Source organism: Canis lupus, chromosome 20 (assembly GCF_011100685.1).
Source record: "Canis lupus familiaris isolate Mischka breed German Shepherd chromosome 20, alternate assembly UU_Cfam_GSD_1.0, whole genome shotgun sequence".
In the NCBI taxonomy this organism is placed as follows: domain Eukaryota; kingdom Metazoa; phylum Chordata; class Mammalia; order Carnivora; family Canidae; genus Canis; species Canis lupus.
The window spans coordinates 41796690-41817862 of NC_049241.1; the positions used below are offsets into that span (position 1 = coordinate 41796690).

General features: G+C 48.5%; 1 protein-coding gene and 1 long non-coding RNA gene across 3 annotated transcripts; one reads left to right on the top strand and one right to left on the bottom strand.

Moving 5' to 3' along the window:
- Window positions 1-3613: 3613 nt before the first annotated feature.
- LOC119864587 lies at window positions 3614-9936 on the bottom strand. The gene is made up of 3 exons (XR_005374448.1): window positions 9775-9936; window positions 3947-4050; window positions 3614-3832 (listed from the first exon to the last, which is right to left on the bottom strand). It is a non-coding gene; the product is annotated as an uncharacterized LOC119864587 (long non-coding RNA).
- Window positions 9937-10055: 119 nt separating this feature from the next.
- ELP6 (elongator acetyltransferase complex subunit 6) lies at window positions 10056-20165 on the top strand. 2 transcript variants are annotated; one of them, XM_038566610.1, is made up of 7 exons: window positions 10056-10224; window positions 11746-11824; window positions 12744-12814; window positions 14449-14606; window positions 15988-16189; window positions 17867-18013; window positions 19155-20165. In XM_038566610.1, exons 1-7 carry the CDS (start codon window positions 10171-10173, stop codon window positions 19281-19283), a joined length of 840 nt encoding a protein of 279 aa, XP_038422538.1. In that variant the 5' UTR covers window positions 10056-10170; the 3' UTR covers window positions 19284-20165. The 2 variants fall into 2 exon arrangements, with proteins under 2 accessions (XP_038422538.1, XP_038422539.1); XM_038566611.1 differs by having other exon boundaries at window positions 14449-14567.
- The last annotated feature ends 1008 nt before the right edge of the window (window positions 20166-21173 follow it).

Consider the following 21173-nt stretch of genomic DNA (forward strand, 5'->3'; position numbering starts at 1 on the left):
CCGCAGGGCCCACGCACTGCGCTGTTGCGAGGTCTCATTCCAACCTAGTCCTGCTCATCTACACAATTCCTGGGGATCCAGGTGGCCCTTTTTTAATTTTTTGAAGATTTTATTTATGTATTCATGAGAGACACACAGAAAGAGGCAGAGACACAGGCAGAGGGAGAAGCAAGCTCCCTGTGGGGAGCCTGATGGGGGAACTCCATCCCAGGCCCCCAGGATCACAAGCTGAGCCAAAGGCAGATGCTCAACCTCTGAGCCACCCAGGTGCCCTGGCACTTGAGATTTTAAATAATGACTTGTCTTTCTCTTGGCATCAGGAAGCCCCAGAGGTAGCAGCCCAGACCAAACACACACTGTCCGAGCTTGGTAGTGAGCGGCCTGACAAGGGCTTCTGTTCTCCCTCCACTCCAGAGCCGGGCAGGGCAGCTAACTGGGCAGGCAGGGGCTGGGGCCCCCGGGTATCTATTCACTCCTGGAGGTAACAAGGAGAAGCCCCGAGGGGGCAAGGAGAGGCCCTGCCTTGCCTGGGTATGGGAGTCATATCAGCCAGAGCTCAACCAGCCATCTGGAGCTAAAGGAAGCCTTAGAGACTCTGGGATTTTAGAGAAGACCCCGGGGGGAGGCCCAGAGAGATGGCCCCTCCTCACTCCAGCCAGAAGAGTGGTGATCATCCACTTAGTCTCTGACCCAGACCACTGACTGGGCCCCAGGTTCCCATGGGGGCTGCTGGACATGCCCACCTCCATGGCCCCTAGGGCCTCAGGCATCTTCAGCTGAAACTCATCCTGATGCCCCGCTCCCGTGTTGCCCTCGATATCTCCCACTCGCTTCAGCCCTATTCCCTGCTCCCTTCTTGTCAATCCTCTAGCCTGCATGGCATTTTAAGATTTCTCCTCCCCTGATCCTCACTGCCAAGCCTGGTTTAGCCGCTGCTGGCCTCCTGCCCTCCCCACTCTAATGCAGCTACCGTGCCCTCCTAAGCTACACCCTGAGGGCATCACTCTCACCTCCTGGCCAGCATGGCCCCTGAGACCCCCCCACATTCACCCCAGGGGGCACAGCACCTCACAGATGCCCCTCCACACAGCTTTCACTCGCTCTGTGTGCTCAGCCTCTCACCCCAAGCAGAGTCTCGCATGCCCGGGGCTCCTCCAATTTCAGGAAGGACAGGCTCCACAGAGAGCTCAAGGGTGCTGGCAATGTGCGCTCCCCGGATGGCCCTCAACCTGTGGGGATGAAAACCAATAGAAAAAGGTTCCAGTCCCCTGTCCCGCAGGTATACATTTCTGGGTGAGGCAGGCACTCTGCATGCTTTTTCCAGCAGACTCCTGCACCTTGACAACACAGCCCTGCCCGGAATCCCCCACTTCTGTCTCTCCCTGCTCCAAGGCACCCTTCCCAGTAAGTAACTTCATCTTAGCTGAGCTTTTAGGGAAGCCAGGCTAAGAATGCACCCCTCTTATCTTTTGCAACCTTCTAGAAAGCACATCTTCCAGCTATACAAACCAACTACAGGTGCTCGTTCCATTCATTCATTCATCACTCTTATTTAGCACCCACTGTATTACCCCACCCTCCTAGGTCTTTCATTAATAAGGAGACCAAATCCCTGCCCCTTAACCACCAGCCTACATTCTAATGAGGAGGGGCCTTGGGTAAGCCCATCAAGGGAAGGCAGAGGAAGCAGGGTTGGGCAGAGGGAGAGCTGCACTGGTACAAGTGCAACAAAGCCACGGTGGGGAGTTCTGAAGCGAGTATGGTCTGGTGGAGTGTCCTACCTAGGGTGGGAAGGACCAAGCCACCATGGCCCGCCCTGCCCAGGAAGAATGTGACTCAGGGGAGGCTCCGTGCAGCCCAGGTGGACCCTGGTGGATCTGAGAGCTGGAGGTTGTCTCATAATGGCTCTTCCTGCAGGTCTTTCTGGAAAGGGGGTTCGACTAGTGCAGTTCCGAGTCTACCACATGAGATGTGCCTCAGGGAGGGCCTGGTGGAGCAGAGATTTGAAGGAAGGGGAGGCTGAGACATGTAGAGGAAGAGTCCTGCAGACTGGGAACAGAGAAGCACAAGGCCCTGGGTTAGCTGGCCTCCAAGGCCTCCATTAGCACGGTGGGGCTGGAGTGAGTGAACAGCAGCAGAGGTCAGAGCAGCAGTGAGCCAGCTCTTAGGCCGTGTGAGGACTCCCACGTTTACTCTGAGCAGGTGGGGCGCCATGACAGGTGTGGGGGGTGGGGACGGGAGGTGGGGGGTGGTTAAGGCAGCCAGGACATTGCTGAGGGAAGGCGATTCTGGAGCAGGAGAGCGTGTGAAGAGTCCACTGCCAAGCTTTCAGGGAAGGAAGCTAAGGACTCTCAGCCCTCGGCACCCCAGAAATGCTTTGGAATGCAATGCTTTCAGGATCCCTGGGGGCTTGCTCACCCTGCCTTTAGGCAGTGTCTGCTGCCGTCTGGTGGATGTGCAGGAGGTTGCCCAAACCCACTTCCAGCCTTGCTTTTGCAAGCAGTCTGTGGGTCCTGTGGGTTCACCTTCAACTCGGGCTATAAAAACTCTTTTGTCACTGATCCTGGAAGTGTCAGGGAGCACTTGGCAGAAACAATTCATCAACTTAGGCAGAGGGGGGCAGCCCCGGTGGCTTAGCGGTTTAGTGCCGCCTTCCGCCCAGGGCGTGATCCTGGAGACCTGGGATCGAGTCCCCACATCGAGTCCCACATCGGGCTCCCTGCATGAAGCCTGCTTCTCCCTCTGCCTGTTTCTCTCTCTCTATCTCTAATAAATAAATAGAGAATCTTAAAAAAAAAAAAAAAGCTTAGGTACAGGAAGGCAAAGGGAAACTATGATACAGATGCAACAGGATTTGGAGTGGATCTGGGGCAGGGTTGTGTGATGTTTTCTACCAGGGATGATCAGAGACAAAGAAGTGGGCTGAAGGATGCTCTGGGGCTGGGAGCTGGAGAGCAGTCACTGTTCCCAGGAGGAGAACAGGTGAAAACACTGGGGGAGCTTGCCAGAGAGCTCTGAATTCCAGGGCAGTCGTGAGATCCTGCTGGGAAGGGAAGGGAATATGGCTGGGAAGTCCCAACTCATGGAAAGAAAATGGACATTTGAATGCCAGTAATTCTAAACAGAGCTGGAGATCTGGTGGGAAGAGGGTGTGAGAGGACTAGACAAAGAGGGAGCAATGGGAGCCATGGAGCTACTGGAAGCATTGCTGTGGGCTTTGCTGTTGGAACCCAGGGGCCTATATTCCCACTGCTGCTGAAACTCCCCACCACTGCTGCAGCCCACAGTCACCCACACTGAGACCATCACTGCCAGCAGAGTCACCAAAAGCAGGAAAAATGGCGTCTTCCTTCTTCTTGCCTTCTAGTCTGCTGCCAGTATCTCCCTGGCAGAAATAACAAGAAACCAGCTGGCAAAGGAATCCGGAAAGTGTAATTTGCAGGCTTTTGGACCCCTTCTTATAGAGGAGGGCTCTTCAGCCCAGGGACAGTACCAATTTCCTAATTGTTATGTAAGATCCCCTTCTTCTTTTTGTTCCTCCAGTCCTTCCCACACCGTTTGATCCAATTTCCTACATCAAATCCTTCTGTTTGAATTTTCCAGATTTGCTTACTTTGTTTAATATATGCATAAACTACGGGAGCAAATCCAGCGATTTGGGGACCTTAGGCTTGTACAATGGAAGAGAGGAATTCTCATTAAGAAAAGGAATACAGGGGAAGTTGGGTGGCTCAGTTGGCTAGGCATCCAACTCTTGATCTCAGCTCAGCTCTTGATCTCAGGGTCCTGAGTTCAAGCCCGGCATTGGCCTTCATGCTGTGTGTGGAGCCTACTGAAAAAGAAAGAAAGAAAAGGAATACAACGTGATGAATAAAAAATTAGCCTTATTAGCTTCATGGTAAATTCACCCTTCCTATGACCCAACAATTTCACTCCAGATACATACCTTGGACAAATTCTTGCACATGTATACCATGTACCAAAAGACATGCTTGAGTATGTTCACAGAGGTATTCTTTGTCAAAGGAAAAATCTGGAACAAACCTATCACTATTGATAGGAAAATGGATAAATACAAGAAGAGTCAAGATTTTGTATTAAAAAGATACCTATTCTTCTCAAACAGTATCTAACAATTCAATATGATACCAATTAAGTTACAGCAAGGTTAAATGGAACATACTACTTCCAAAATTGATGTGTATCTCTTATTTCACACCAAACACAAAAACCAGTTACAGATGGGTTAAAGACTTAAACATGAAAAGAAAAACTTCTCAACTTTTGGAGAAAATCTGGAATATCCTTATGAACTCTGGGGTAAGGAAGACTCTTTCTTTCTTTCTTTCTTTCTTTCTTTCTTTCTTTCTTTCTTTCTTTCTTTCTTTCTTTCTTTCTTTTATTTATTCACTCATGAGAGAGAGATTGAGAGGCAGAGATATAGGCAGAGGGAGAAGCAGGCTCCATTCAGGGAGCCCGACACAGGATTCAATCCCGGATCTCCAGGATCAGGCCCTGGGCTGAAGGTGGGCCAAACCGCTGAGCCACCGGGGCTGCCCAAGGAAGATTTTCTTAAAGAAAACTCAACAAGCTCGGGATCCCTGGGTGGCTCAGTGGTTGAGCACCTGCCTTTGGCTCAAAGCGTGATCCTGGAGTTCCGGGATCAAGTCCCACATTGGGCTCCCTGCAGGGAGCTTGTTTCTCCCTCTGAATATGTCTCTGCCTCTCTCTCTGTCTCTCATGAATAAATAAATTTAAAAAATATTAAAAAAAAAGAAGACTCAACAAGCTCAAAAAAAAAGGGAAAAGTTTGCCAAATTCTGGTTCATTTAGATAATTCACAGACTTCTACTTTTATACAAAGCGAAGTAGAAAGGACTAGATTTATTTTCTTGCTTAAAACAAAACAAAACAAAACAAAAAAACAGAACAGGGCAGCCCGGGTGGCTCAGCGGTTTAGCACCACCTTCAGCCCAGGGCGTGATCCTGGAGACCTAGAATCGAGTCCCACGTGAGGCTCCTTGCATGGAGCCTGCTTCTCCTTCTGCCTGTGTCTCTGCCTGTCACTTTCTCTGTGTGTCTCTCATGAATAGATAAATAAAATCTTAAAAAAAATCCACAACAAAAAAGGAAAAGATGAGGTATACAAATATATGCAACAACAACATGAAAGACATTGGACATCAGACAACAAAGGACAGTGATCCTCGAGAAATGGGCAAAGAACAAGGTGAGCCCTGTGATTTTCCTAGCTGACTGCCTTGTTTTCAGACCGGGAGGAGGAACTAAGGTGAATACTCTCTGAGTTGAAAAAATGGAGTTAAGAGCCTGGGGAGACTGAGGCTGCCTGAGTTCATAGACAGGACAGAGTACCAGCAATGAGAGAGTTGCACAGAGAAAGATCCTCAAGATCTGCAGAGGGTCACACTCAAGTATTCTGAAGCAGGTGAGGAACTGCCTAGGACTGGGGAAAGAAGCATCACAAAGAATAAAAGGACTATGCTGGGAATAGAAAGGAACTTTCTCAACCTCATATAGGGCATCTATGGAAAAACCCAGGTTAACACCATACTCCAAGGTGAAAGATTGGATGCTTTCTTACTCAGAGCAGGAACAAAACAAGGATGTCTGCCCTCACCTCTCCTATTCTACATCATACTGGAGGTTCTATCTAGGGCATTTAGGCAAGAAAATCAAATAAGAGGCCTCAAGATCAGAAAGGATGAAGTAAAACTATATCTGTAGAGGACAAGATCTTATATACAGAAAATCCAAAAGAACCCACTAAAAAAAAAACCAAAACCCTAGAATAGAAAGTTCAGCAAGGTTGCATTATACCAACTGAATATGTGTAATTAATTGCATTTTAAAAAAGATTTTATCTATTTATTTGACAGAGAGAGAGAGAAAGTGAGAGCAAGCAAGGGGGAGTGGCAGAGGGAGAAGGAGAAGCAGGATCCCCACTGAGCAAGGAGCCCAACATGGGGCTTGATCTCAGGACCCTGGACTCATGACCTGAACCGAATGCAGAAGCCCAACCAACTGAGCCACCCAGGTACCCCATTTGTAGTTTTTACACATTTGCAATAAACATCATGAAAGCTGATAGAAGAAAAAATTCTATTCACTATAGCACAACAAAGAAAAAAAGACATGGGAGTAAATCTAACCAAAGTGCAAAACTTACATTCCAAAAGCTAAATAACATTGTTGAAGGAAATTAAAGATCCAAGTAGATGTAAAAATATTATCCAATGTACACGAACTTGAAAACCTAACATTGTTAAGACGGCAATACTCTTCAAATTGATCTACGGATTCAACACAGGCCCTACCAGGATACCAGCTGAAGGGATCCTTACCTCACACCATGTACAAAAATGAACTCAAGGGATCCCTGGGTGGCGCAGCGGTTTAGCGCCTGCCTTTGGCCCAGGGCGCGATCCTGGAGACCTGGGATCGAATCCCATGTCGGGCTCCCGGTGCATGGAGCCTGCTTCCTCCCTCTGCCTATGTCTCTGCCTCTCTCTCTCTCTCTGTGTGTGACTATCATAAATAAATAAAAATAAAAAAATGAACTCAAAACAGATCAATGACCTAACTGCAAGAGCTAAACCTATAAAATTCTTAGAAGACAACACAAGGGTAAATATTCATGACGTTGTATGTTGCAATGGATTCTTAAATGACACCAAAAGCCCAAGCAAACAAGGAAAGAAGATAAATTGGATTTCACTGAAGCTAAAAACTTCTTTGCTTCAAAGAACACCATCAAAAAAATGAAAAGACAGCCCACCATTATAGAAAAAGACAAACATCTATTCCTTTAAAATGAGCACATAGCAAGCACTGAGAAATGAGAATGAATAAGGGAGACAAAACCCCCAGCTCTTCTGCCTTCTAGTGTGAAGATTCAAATAAGGACATCAAGAAAGGAACAATTAGCTCAGATTGTAAAAAGTTGTCTGGCTGTTCATCAACACAGATAAAGCCAGCTGAAACAGTATTTCTCTCAAGGACACGCTGCAGCTATACTCTGATAGTAATCCATTTCTTTGAGTGATTCCTGCTTTCTTACCGAGAAACTGTTTTCTAAAGTTTCTGAGATTGAAACTGTTTGAAATCCTGTCAATTCTTTCCAGGCAACAACCACCAGGAATTTATCTATTATTGAAAAATAGGGTTTATTATTCATTGCTCTGATAGAGAATGCGCACCATAGGAAACCATGGCATGTATCATTAACAGTGTTAGAACAGGGACCCCTGGGTGGTTCAGTCAGTTTAGCATCTGCCTTCAGCTCAGGTCATGACCCAGCATCCTGGAATTAAGACCAGAATCTGGTTCCCTGTTCAGCAGGGAGTCTGCTTCTTCTCTCTGCATCCCCCCACCCACTTGTGCACACACTCTCTCTTTCTCCCTCAAATAAATAAATAAAAACTTTAAAAATTTTTAAAGTTTTTGTTTATTCATGAGAGACACAGAGAGAGAGAGAGGGAGAGAGAGAGAGGCAGAGACACAGGCAGAGGGAGAAGCAGGCTCCATGCAGGGAGCCTGACGTGGAACTCAATCCTGGGTCTCCAGGATCAGGCCCTGGGCTGAAGGTGGCGTTAAACCGTTGAGCCACCTGGGCTGCCCAGAAAAAAATTTTTAAAAGAGTATTAGAACATCATTATAGGATTTGGGCTTGTTAGGTGATTGGGAGGAGGGTTTGGGATTGAATGCTGTCAGAAACAAGGGTTAATTCCATGATCAAGGATCTTAATAAACTTCCTCTACAGGGAGGGCTGACAAGAGTGAGCCTAAAGCTGTGATGGTAAAGAAGCTGTAGTCCATTAGCTGGGAGAGGGGATATGTGGTAGTCTGGCTTGGACAATATTCCTGTTTCTTGTTTAGCGTAACTATGGAGTGGACTTGTTTTGTCCTGATCCATCATAATCAGTTTGATATTGATGTTTTGTGAAATTGTTTATGCTCAACAGGACAACACCAAGAACTAGTTGTGACAGGCCAGCTCCTGGATGCCAGGGGCTGCTTTTCTCTTTCTTGTATATCAGTAAGCGTGTAACATCCCATTCTTGGCTGGAGGATCTAAGTAATTTTGACACAGAGAAGCAGCCTCGATTTCCAGCCCAGGTGGGGATTTTCAAGTAAGTGAATGACTACTTAACATGTATCCTAAAAAACACATACACACACTTTTTTGGGGGTACCTGAGTGGCTCAGTGGTTGAGTGTCTGCCTTTGGCTCAGGTCGTTTTCCTTAGGTCCTGGCATCGAGTCCCACATCAGGCTCCCCTTAAAGAGCCTGCTTATCCCTCTGCCTATATCTCTGCCTCTCTCTGTGCCTCTCTCATGAATAAATAAAATGTTTTAAAAAACTTTCTTTATTGAAGTATAAACCTACAATATTATAATAGTTTCAGGTGTACAATATAATGATTCAACAATTCCATACATTTCTCAGTGCTCATCAGGGTGCTCCCCTTTTTGCCTTGTTGCATCTGAGAGAGCAACCTGGGTCAGTAGCAGCTCTACTGGAGCCACCTGAGGATAGACGGCCAGGGTTCTTGCCTGCTCAAACCAGTAAGGTCTGATCCAGAAATACAGCCTCAATTTTTGCTGTCAGTGTTCCATCAATATGCGAAGGATATAAGTTTCATTAAGTTTGATTAAGTGAACTTCCTTGACTGGGTCATCCAAGATACCTACCTTGACGCCAACTCATCGTACATAAAATTAAAAATATTTCAATTATGAGTGTTTTAATGCGGAAAAAAAAGTGTACGCTTACCTTTATCTATTTTACCCATCCCCAAACCACCTCCCCATTCCACATCTATCTTAACCTTGCGATATGCACTGGAAACCTTGGTCCACTTTACAGTCCGGGCCATATAGTGACCCCTGACACACAGCTGTGCTGTTTCCAGCCTATCAACAAAATGCTACTTCATGTAAATTTTACCTGAAAGCCATCCTTTGCCAAATCCTAAAATAACTCCCTTTCCTTTGTTTGGTGACAGGCCCCCGGACTCCATTGGTATGCTACCTCCCTTATTGCACTGAGTAAGTAAACTCAATTTTGTTGAATTACAGGCTTCTCTCCGGTGCTCTGAGGCTCATTGGGCTACAACAGAACTATATATAGTAAGCTAGATATAAATGCTATGGAAAAAGTAGGGGGAAAGCATGTGTTGGAGAAAAGGCAGTTGCAATTTATTATTTTTTTATATATTTTAAATTTTATTTATTCATTCATGAGAGACACAGGGAGAGAGAGGGGCAGAGAGAGAAGCAGGCTCCATGCAGGGAGCCCGACGTGGGACTCGATTCCGGGACTCCAGGATCACACCCTGGGCTGCAGGCAGGTGCTAAACCGCTGAGCCACCCAGGGATCCCCAGGCAGTGGCAATTTAAACAGGAAGGTCAAGAAAGACCTTGGTTAGTGACATCTGAAGATCTCAAAAAAAAAAGTGGGAGATTTTAAAAAATCTTCTGAGTATTTGGGAAAACCGAATTCTAGGAAGGAGGCACGCAAGGTGCCTTGTTGGTGCACAAGTCCTGAGTAGGGGCACGCAAGGTGTGTTCCAATCACATTTTCATAGTGTTCCTACCCCGACAACCTCTTTAATTCCGAACCCACCCCTACCCCACCGTTACTCCCTTATCCTGCTTTTGCTTTTTTCCAAGAACTTTTCTATACGCAATTCCGTGCATATTGCGTTCGTTTTCTGCTTTGCGAGCAAGGGCGAGCAAGGGCGGGCGTCCTCACCCATCTCGCTCGCAAAGCAGCCGGAGCCTCGAGCCGTGGGGGACACACAGTAGGAGCTCGACAGGCACGTGTGGAGGCCCGGGGCCGCGGAGAGGGCAAGGCCAAGAGATCCCGGAGGAGACCTGCCCTGCGGGCCTTCCGGGGCCACGGCGAGGCCTCCCGCGCAGCGGACCCCGGAAGAGGGCGCTGCAGGACCAGCGCCCGCTACCACGCCCGCCGGGTGCGCGCTCTCGCGCGTGCGCCGGCCGCGGCCGGGTCCAGGCGCCCGCCTGATTGGCTGCGGCGGCGCCTGGAAGTGGCGTTGCGCGTGCGCGCTTCCCCCGCGCGGGTCCGAGTGGCGTGTAGCTCCTCGATCTCCGTGGTCCCGCTTCGGGACGCTAGTGCCCGCCGCCCGGAATGTTCCCGGAACTCAATAACCTTCTCAACACCACCCCTGACAGGGCGGAGCAGGTAGGACGTCGCGCGGTGGGAAGGGGGGGCGGGTCCCGGAGCGTGGCGGAAGACCACATCCCCGGATGAAGCACATGTGTACCGTGGGAAGGACGCGACGTCGGTGGACACGGGGGGGCGCCTGGGAATTGTAGTCCCGGGAAGGGCCGCCCCGGGAACTGGGCTCGGCGCTGGCATACTCTTGAAAGTGCCCGGGAAACGGTCGACTGTTCCCAGACGTGTACTGGGGTGCCCTGTGGGTCCTCCCTGGGGTGGGCGTCCCGGCGCCCAGAGCAGGTTGCCTGAGGGGCGGGAGTGAACACTCTTCCTCCTCTTCCTCTTCGTAGTCTTCAATGGGTCAACGTCGGCTTGGATCAAGTCGGCCTTGGGCACAACAGCCACTTTGTTTCTTCCACCCTCCTTCCCGCAGTCCGGGGCATCCCGAGATTTTTCACATTTTAAATTTTTTTTAAATTTATTTTTATTTATTTATGATAGAGAGAGAGAGAGAGAGAGGCAGAGACACAGGCAGAGGGAGAAGCAGGCTCCATGCACCGGGAGCCCGACGTGGGATTCAATCCCGGGTCTCCAGGATCGCGCCCTGGGCCAAAGGCAGGCGCCAAACCGCTGCGCCACCCAGGGATCCCGCAAATAACAGTTTTTAATAGACCCTGTGGATTTCAGTTCCCCAAGCCAGCAGGTGGCACTGGCGACCTTGCTGGTTAGTACTGGCACCTCCAAAGTGCTCACCCCAGGGCCAGAGTAGTGAAGTAATGGAGGATCAGAGTGAGCACCAGGAAATGACGGCACTGGAGATGACCCTCAAGTTCTGATAGTCCAATCCTTCATGTTCTATAAGTGAAAAAAAGTCAGAACACGAAAGTGTTACTTGGTACCACTTGATCCCGACCTCCCCTATCACTGACAAGGAACTGGAGGTGGCAAGAGCAGGGCAGCCAGCCACTGTGGAGACCATCTCTAGGGGTCTTTCCAGGACTTTGCATGATTAGAGCTCTGCCTGAAGCAGTGTCCAGGGCCATTGGGGTGAGAACCTTGTCACTGGAGGTCTCTGTCAACTAATGCCACTCCCTTCTCCCCCACTCTGTTGGACAGAATTGGTATCAGAATTAGAAATAGGAAAGAAGTTGGATCAGATTAGTTTTTTTGAAGGTCCATTCCAATCTTGGCAGGCTGTGATTTTTGTTGGATTCTGATGGTAAAAGCTTCTTTTGTTCAGGATCTAGTTCTCCCAAGACTGATCCCTGAGTTACCAAAGTGAATGAGGAAGAGAGGCATTTTATTCTTTGTCTTGGGAAACTGGAAGCTGAGATAGGCTTGCTGCTTGTAAGTGACTTTTTTTTTTTTTTTTTTTTGTAAGTGACTTAATAGCAATCACTTTAATTGTTGGTTTTTCCAGAGTTTTGACTTACTTTCTTCTTTTTGGTAATCTGTGTGTGTGTGTGTGTGTGTGTGTGTGTGTGTGTCTGTGTGTGTAGATACCTCTTTCCAGGGAGTCTAATTCACCTTTTTGTGTTCTTGTAGGGGAAACTGACTCTACTCTGTGATGCTAAGACAGATGGCAGCTTCCTTGTGCACCACTTTCTCTCCTTCTACCTCAAAGGTATAAGACTCATTGATGCTGTAAAAAGAAACCTAAGGCAAAAGGCAATGGAAATAGTATATTTTTCAAAGATTTTATTTATTTATTTATGAGAGACACAGAGAGAGAGGCAGAGACACAGGCAGAGGGAGAAGCAGGCTCCAAGCACCGGGAGCCCGACGTGGGATTCGATCCCAGGTCTCCAGGATCGCGCCCTGGGCCAAAGGCAGGCCAAACCGCTGCGCCACCCAGGGATCCCATTTTTTATTCTTTTAAAGATTTTATTTATTTATTCATAGAGACAGAGAGAGAGAGAGAGAGAGAGAGAGAGAGATGGGCAGAGACACAGGCAGAGGGAGAAGCAGGCTCCATGCACCGGGAGCCCGACGTGGGATTCGATCCCGGGTCTCCAGGATCGTGCCCTGGGCCAAAGGCAGGCGCCAAACTGCTGCGCCACCCAGGGATCCCATTTTTTATTTTTTTAAAGATTTTATTTATTCATAGAGACACAGAGAGAGAGAGAGAGAGAGAGAGATGGGCAGAGACACAGGCAGAGGGAGAAGCAGGCTCTATGCAGAGAGCATGACACGGGACTCGATCCAGGGTCTCCAGGATCATGCCCTGGGCTGCAGGCGGCGCTAAACCACTGTGCCACCAGGGCTGCCCGAAAAATATTTTTAAAAAACCACAATTTACTTACAATAGAACAAAGTACAATATCTAGCAATACACATAACAGAAGTACATCTTAGGGTCAATGAAATAAGATATAATTATTATATAAGAAAAAAGTGCATCTTAAGATCAGATTGGTTGTGTCAGGTTGCAAGGCCCCTTGCATCTGTCTAGACCTGCCTCAATGCTTTTGTTTCCAGAAGTATGGATTCTATGAGACTGATTATAAGCAAAGACTTCATCAAAAATCTGTTTTGTTTTCTAGCTAACTGTAAAGTCTGTTTTGTGGCACTCATCCAGTCCTTCAGTCACTACAATATCGTGGGACAGAAGTTGGTAAATATTGAAGACCTCCTCAGTGCAGTCTCTGAGTATGTGGGTCATGCAGCTGTGAGTGGGGCCAAGGCTGGGCTCATGTGTTTGGATTATAGAGAACTTAGCAGGAGAGCCACTGAGGAAATCATGGTGCTGAACCCCTTATCTGAAGGGCTAAGGCAGCATCTCTACCTGTTTTATTAATTTAGAGTTTATAGAACCAGATCTGTTTAATCAAATGCAGCTCTACTGACTCTGGACCAGTTAAGATTTTCTCCTCAGTGTGCGCTTTATTCTCAGTCCTCCTGAGCTGGAGATCACAGCTTGGTCTTCCACCAAGTTGAATGCCTCCTACTGTCTCCCTAAGTTTAGGGCTTAGGACCCAAATGTGGGGGGAGCTGCTTTTGTCACTCGTTCCTTACTTCATATTTGTCTGCCCTTCATCTTGTCAGATGCAGGTGGGCAAGAATAAGATGGCCAAGAGGGTGTTGAACCTTCCTACTTAACCTAGGCCATCACCCATGACCTATGACCTATGACCTAAACCGCTGAGCCACCCGGGCTGCCCTGGGTTGCATATTTAAATTGTATCCATCTTTGTCGAAATGCAGATTCCTGGGCCCTGCCTGCAAAGCTTCTGGTTCTGGAGTTGTAGAGTGGCACTCAGGGATCTGCCTTTTTAATCGAGTGACACAAGAGCTTCTTAATCAGGTAGTTCATGAAGAGCCATATTAAGTTCTGGTCTAGGGGCACCTGGCTGGCTCAGTCCAAAGAGCATGTGATTCTTAATCTTGGGGTCATGAGTTTGAGCCCGAGCCCTATATTTGAGGTAGAGATAATTTTAAAAATAAAAAAACTTAAAACAAAAGTCTAGAGCAGGGGTTGACAAACCATAGCCATATCCATTTGTGTATGAATTGTGTGCGGCTGCTGTCACTCTACCGAATTGAGTTAATTACAGCATAGACTGTATGGCCTGCAAAGCCTGTCTTGCCCTTTGCAGAGAAACTTTGCCCACCTCTGAACTAGTGCATCAAGAATTCATTTTGCTTAGCTCTCATGAGAGTGCCTCCTCAGAGAAGAGGAAAGAAAACAAGAACTTGCTGGCGATAAGATCTTCGTGTAATACAGGCAGTTTGGCAGTTATGATCTATGAGTTATGTTATTGAAAGCCTCAGAGCAGGTCTGAGGTCCTGTGCCACTGATGGGCACACAAGAGGGTTTGTGAAATTCAAAGCCAAGATCTGGCCCTTCTGCAACAGCATTTTTCAGACCTTGGTCATTTTCCCATTGTTTTGTTGTCATTATTACTGTGTCTAAATGTACATAACGTTTAAATACGTACACTTAAAAAGGAAGCTTTATGACACTATTGCAAATTAAAAGCAAGTATTCAGCGGTCATGAAAATGAACATGTGAGCAAGGTGTCAGTTTTTTTTGCCAAGTGACAAATGTAAAGGCACACCTGAGCACAGTGGGGATTGTGAGTTGGGAACATCCAGTGGAAAGAAGTCATAGGCCCCATCCGAAGGTGGACAGGTGCACATTTGCAGGGTTTAGAATGTGTCCTGTCCTCTTTTGTGAGCTGGAGTCTGACCTCTACGATGGGTTCCCCTGCGGGACATGGTGATTCACTCTCCTCTGTGTTGTTTAGGGTGTCAGCCTGACTGCAGCACGGGAATGTGGGCAGCTTGTGTTCCTGGAGGGTCTCAAGTCTTCCGTGGATGTCTTCTTCCGGGCTCAGGCGGAGCCACACCCCCTGCAGTTCCTCAGGTCAGCCAGCCTGCAGCCCTGCTCAGAAGTGCACACCTGGTAGGTGGGCCCATACTGGGCTTGCCATGTGATTCTTCCCCCAACTATATTGGGGACGCAGCTGGCTTCAGTTGGCAGACACTTCCCTGGTGTTGCAGCTTTATCAGAAAGCCCTTGGCTTTGTATGGCTCTATATGGCTGACCCAGATGCTACGGAAAGCATTATTTGCTGGGAGTATAGCAGAAGAGAATGTTTTTCCCAACCCTGGCTCAGAACCCTAGCACACACTTTTATTCTGTTTTTCGGCTTGATACAGGGTTCAGCAGAGTATGGGCCATGGGCCAGCTACCTGCTTTTGTAAATAAAGCTTTATTGGAATAGCTGCATTCACATATTTGCATATTGTCCCTGGCTCTCTAGCTCTCCAACCAACAGAGTTGGGTAGTTGGGACAGAGACCATATGGCCCACAAGCCCAAAATACTACTGTTGCCCTTTAAGAACAAGTTTGTTGACCCCTGGGTTTGCTATTTTGAGATTGGTTTTCCTGTTTCTTGTCCTTGAAGAGTGTCAGCCACAAACATAGCTCTGTGCATACTCCTCACCTGACTGGTGTTCTTCCTCCACCACAAAGGAGTCCATACGGGAAGTCTCCCCACCGCCCCCTCTCTTAGACTCAGCCTTATGCAGCAGCCTGAAGGCCATGTAGAGTCAGAAGGTCTTGTGCCCTGACTTTGTGTGATCTCACATACAGCCTATTCTGTTTCTGAATCTGGGTGTCTTTGTCTGAATGATGGGCCTGGTTATACCTCACCCCCAGGTTGTGGGGGTTGTCTTCGCTGTTAGCGGTGCTCGGATGTGGAGTGTGAGCCTGTGCCTAGGCCCTGTACTCTGGTGCTTTCTGAGCTCTTTTGCTGGGAAGTGACTGCCAGGGGTAGTCACTGGGGAGGTGGAGGTAGCTGGGCCATCTTGTTCAGAAACAGGTGGAATCTGTTAGGTACACAAACAGCCTCAGACCTTGGCCCGTCACCGACAGGTCACATGAATTGCTGTTTAGCTTTTTGTACACATTATGAGCTCCCGGGAAGGCTTCTCCTGCCGGCCCAATCCAGGTTAATCTTCTGATGCCCTGAGATCTGAGGCTCTCCCTCAGAGAGGGGCTGTGTGGTGTTACTTGAGAATCCAGGAGACTGACTGCTTTTGTGTCCCCCAGTTTCTAGCACAGTGCTTTGTACCTCGTAGGCCTCAAGGAGTGTTTGAAGCGCAGTTTGCTCATGTATGCATGCATTCCTTTTTCTTTCCAACCAGATTAGGAGCCCCTTTGGCTGAGGACTGTGATCCAGTTCTTTGCCTTCCCTCTCCTCTGCCCCGCCCTTTTCCTGTGGTGTTGCTTGGTCCCAGATAAACATTTGTAGAGAGTGATCCTTGCCTGATGTTCCAGGGAGGCTGATGCTGGGAACCTGCAGCCCCTGTATGAGTTTGTACGAGAGGCTCTGAAGCCCGCGGACGATGGGCAGGCTGCGTGGAGGTGCCCGGTGCTGCTGGTGGATGACCTCAGTGTGCTGCTGAGCCTGGGCATGGGGGCGGTGGCTGTGTTGGACTTCATTCACTACTGCAGAGCTGCTGTGTGCTGGGAACAAAAGGTATGGATTGGCTTGCTCTCTGTGCTCCTGCTTGTGGCCTCATGGGCCCAGAGGGGTCCATACCTCCCTGGCTTGCAGTGATCTTTCTTGTTTATTTGCGTGAGGGTTTGGGTTTACTCTGGTAGGCCCAAAATCTTTTGGTCTCCCATCCTCCACTCCCCTACTTGCCACTGCAAAAAAATAAAGCCCTTAAAAGGTTGACCAGTACTGTCTTGAAGTGGCCAGTCGTGTGTGGTACTGTACCAGTCCTAGCTCTGCACACACTCCCTTATGTCTTGGGATAAGTCATTATCACTCTGCCTGTGTGTTGATCAGTTGAGATGTAAACTGCTTTAAAAAAAAACGTGAGATGCGATGCAAGTATAGGACATAACCTTTATTGTCAAATTATGTGGCAGAAATGGGCATTTTGCTAAAACAGAGAGTTAAACAATGGTGGTAGACCCACCTATAAAACAGGAATGGCTGTTGTGCTTGCCTCACAGGAACCCAACTGTAAGAGTTTAGTGACATGCAGCTTGCAACACATCCGCACGGCATCTGGCCCACAGTGACCACTCTTCAGCATGTGGTGGTGCCCCGTGTGGTCAGGCTGGGGTGCTGGCCAGCAGTCGGGATGAACTAGTGGAGTCAGCCAGGGGTGCATATACCCAGCAATATGTGTTGAGCACCTCCTGTGTGCAAAGACTTGCCTGACAGTTGGGTTCAGGAGAACTTCCAGGGCCGTATGGCCATAATCACAGGGCTGGGAGCCAGGTGACATGGAGAGAATGGGAGGAAGAGGGAATGGAACAGTCGTGGATGGCTTGAGCAGCCACACTGAGGCAGGCACAATGCCTGCAGCTTAACTTGCTTTGTGACCCACTGCCACCCTTGTTTTGTAAAAATGTTTCTTATAGTTAAAAAAGTAAAGAGTGTGAGGAGGACTTTAGTAAAAAGTAATTGTCTCTTTCCCAACATGTATATTCTTCGAGAGAGTCTGTGCAATTGTGAACCTGTTTTAAGTATGTTTGTGTCTCTGCATTTTTCATGTCACTGCCATGCCATTTCATAACATAGTATATTTTGGCGTCCTTTGCCTGAAACAACACACAGATCTGCCACATTGTTTTTAACAACTGGACAGTCTTCCTTTGAAAGGACTTACTGCTATTTAGGGTATCCCCTTCAACAGCTCGGACTTCCCTCCAGTTCTGGTTGGTTAACTCCTACTGGCCCTGTTGACTTGGCTCATGTGTGCCCACCTCCTTGACCCTCTCTGGGCCAGATAGGATACCTCTTCCCTGTGTTGTCTCTGGGGCCCACACCAATCCCCTCTTCTCCATGCTGTGGGGTCTGGCTCATGCCGAGCACTCAGGAGCAGCTGACCAGATGACCAGGAGCCTGGCAGAAAGGTGGCACTTGGGCTGACATGGAGGACCATAGGCCAAGCCAAGCCTGGTTTAAGAGGGATTGAGCTGGCAGTGTAGGTTGGATGTGCTGGTGAGGCTGGAATTAGGGACCTGGAGCACAGGCAATGGTCCTTCCCACGGAGGGAATGATTGCAGCAGCAGCAGCAGCAGCATGGAGGCTGATCTGGGCAAAGACATGCAGGGGAGTGAAGATGCTGCAAGCCCAGTGCTCCCTTGATGGCCCTGCTGGGGGGATTGAATTTGCATTTTGATTTCTCTGTTGTAGGGAAACATAGTGGCCCTGGTACACGACAGTGGAGACGCTGAGGACGAGGAGAACGACATCCTTTTGAATGGCCTTAGTCACCAGAGCCATCTGATTCTGAGGGCCGAGGGTCTGGCTACTGGCTTCTGCAGGGACGTGCATGGGCAGGTACACAGGGGCTTACTGGGCATCAGCTCCTCACCCTGCGCCTGAGCTGAGACTGTATGTGGGATCGTGTTGGGCCCCAGGGGTTGTCTGGTTGGGGTGTTCTTCAGGTGCTAGGGCAGCCTCAGGAGTTGTGTGAATGCAAGGCAGAGTCTGCTCCCGAGGGCACTAGCCTCAGGTACTAGTGCATGTTTTCCATGGTGACCCCATATGCGACCAAAGCGGAACTCTCTAAAAAGGAGACAGCCATCTAGAGCAGAATGCTGGGACCCTGCTGTCAGAATGGAAGGATGCTTCTGTGGGACCTCAGCAGGCTATGAATAAGAAGTTAGTGCTGCTTCTTTTAAAACACAAACCTGGGGGGAACCATACCCATAGTTGGGGTGGCTGTCACCCCCTCTGTTGCCTCTGACCAGAATGTTTGAGAACTCAGGCAGAAGCCAAGGGTCCTGCCTTGGGAGGGAGGTCAGGTTCTAGCCCTCCGGAGGGCTGCCATGGTTCTCTGCCTCCTGGACCTTCTCTTTCAGAATCATCCCCCAAAGCCTCTGTCACAGCTTCCAGGTTAGCTTGACATTGACCACTCTTGACCCATGAGGCACGGGTGGGAGTTTTGGCCCGGAGTCATTCACGGGCAGGTATAGAACAGAGAACAAATATGGGCAAGCCCAGGAAAGCCGTATCAGTGGTGTGTGTGTGCACAGCATGAGGAGAGGGTTTTGCCCAGCAGCTTGGGCTGCCTCTGAGGCCAGTCCCCCTAAGCATTCTAGCAAGCCTCGCATTCAGACAGATGAGTATAAAATAAGTGAATGTACTGACTCTAATGAGTTGATTTTCAAAATCAGTGTAGCCAACAAAACCATGCATAGAAAAAAAGACCAAAAGGGAACACATAAGAATACCTTAGTGGTTTTTCTCTGAATGGCGACTTTTCTTTCTCTTTCTCTTTCACAATTTCTGTGATGTCACTCCTGTAATGAAGGGGAGTGATCTCTGTAGTTGTAGTTAGCTGGTAATAAGCTTTGTTTTAGAAGTGGGTCCCATGGCTGCATGGCACCTGACTGGGACCTCTGGAGGCCTCGGTCGCAGGTTGTGGAGGAGGCAGGGACTTGGGGGCTGCTTCCCTTTCATTCCTCTTGTCCCGTAGCTGAAGATCCTCTGGAGGACACCATCACAGCCTGCAGCCCATCGGGACCGGAGCCTCACTTACCAGTATAAGATACAGGACAAGAGTGTGTCCTTTTTTGCCAAAGGAATGTCTCCTGCTATTCTGTGACCTGATTGAGAAGCAAACGTGGTGACCTTCGAGTGTTTTCAGACATGAAAGATAAAGCATCCAGCAGCAGTGGACCTGTACACCTTTGATGTGGCATCTCAGCCTGGACCGGCAGCCCCACTGTGACACGGGGCAGAGGAAGGGTGCTGTGATGGCATGCCTTCGCTCCCCTGGGCCCTGTTAGAAAGCACAGAAGGACCTGCAACCTGGCCTCTGTGGAGAGGGACGGGCTGAAACAGGGTGAAAGTGGTCCCAGGAGCCTTTCATTACATCCGCTTCAGCCTCAACCGCCCATTTTTGCTGTCGCCTTTCACAGCCAGAGTGGGTATGATTGTACCAGCTAGGAGACAGTTGGCAGGCCTCCGGGGGACACTGTGGATAATCATGGCTGCCGTGAGGAGAGTCCTCATGTCGTGGCTTCCTCGTAGTGGACTGTCTCATCCACTGCATCCTGCAGAGAGGTTTGCCCTTCAGTCCAGTCGGAAAACCAGCTTCAGGAGGCTGGGCAGCATGCTCAAGGCTGTAGAACAGGCTGCAGGGAATGGAGCCTGACTCTGGAGTCCTCACTCGCTGACTGAGCCTCACAGAAACCAGGGGCAGGCTCCCCACTCGGGTCACCGGCTCGCTTCCTCCTGGTTTTCTGTGGTGAGAAGGGTAGAGAGTGTTCTTACTGCCAGGCAAGATGGGGCCTTGGCAACTTGCAGCCTCCCTCAGACGTGAGCTCTTGCCCTAGCGTCCCAGAGATGCCACACAGGCCATCAGCCAAGATCACCCAGGAGTGGACGCCAGGGGCCTTCCCTTAAACTGGGTACATTTTTGTTGTATGCAAATAAAACACTGATTCTAAAAGTAAATAACACTGCTCTGCAGGGATTGAGGAAATTTCAGATCTATTGTTTAATTTTAACTTTTCATGTTTTTTAGTTTTTGTCAAAGGGAGCAATTCATCACTCCTCAAGTCATACTCTTGTGTTACTTATCCCACTGATAACCAGTAACATTAGCTATTTTTCCCCCAAAATAACACAGACTTGGTAGAATATTTGAAAATTATGTGTACAAGTCACTTGAGAAAGTGGTTATTAAGATCTAATGAGGGACGCCTGGGTGCTCAGTGGTTTGGTGCCGCCTTCGGCCCAGGGTGTGATCCTGGAGACCCGGGATTGAGTCCCACATCAGGCTCCCTGCATGGAGCCTGCTTCTCCCTCTGCCTGAGTTTCTGCCCCTCTCTGTGTCTCTCATGAATAAAAAAAATCTTAAAAAAAAAAAGATTTTATGTATTTATTTGACAGAACACAAGCAGAGAGAGAGGGAGAAGCAGGCTCTAAGCTGAGCGGGGAACCTGATGCGAAGCTCAATCTCAGGACCCTGGGATCATGACCAAAGCTGGAGCCAGATGCTTAACTGACTGAGCTACCCGGGCACCCCTCACAAAACATTTTTTACATGATATGAATGTTGCTATTATGTTTCTTCACTTAATTTATCAATGAGTTCACTAAGTTTTTAATGTTTAATGTTTATTGAGCCTGTTATGGTGTCATTCTAATTTGCTTAGCTATTTTCTTGAGTGTGTAGTTCTGGAGTTGGTAGTTATAAATTATGTTATACATTTTATTTTTTTATTTAAAAAATTCAAGATTTTATTTCATTTTCTTTCTTTCTTTCTTTCTTTCTTCTTTCTTTCTTTCTTTCTTTCTTTCTTTTTTTTTTTAAAGATTTTATTTATTTGTTCACGAGAGACACAGAAAGAGAGAGAGGCAGAGACACAGGCAGAGGGAGAAGCAGGCTCCATGCAGGGAGCTTGATGTGGGACTCGATCCCGGGACTCCAGGATCACACCCTGGGTGGAAGGCAGGCTCTAAATCGCTGAGCCACCCAGGGATCCCC

Excerpts from the sequence above, each read along its gene's own strand:
- ELP6 (XM_038566610.1), top strand. The coding sequence starts at position 10,171 with ATGTTCCCGGAACTCAATAACCTTCTCAACACCACCCCTGACAGGGCG. Across the intron at positions 11,825-12,743 it reads TCTCTCCTTCTACCTCAAAG|CTAACTGTAAAGTCTGTTTT; the intron begins GTATAAGACTCA and ends TTTGTTTTCTAG. Across the intron at positions 12,815-14,448 it reads ATATCGTGGGACAGAAGTTG|GGTGTCAGCCTGACTGCAGC; the intron begins GTAAATATTGAA and ends TGTGTTGTTTAG.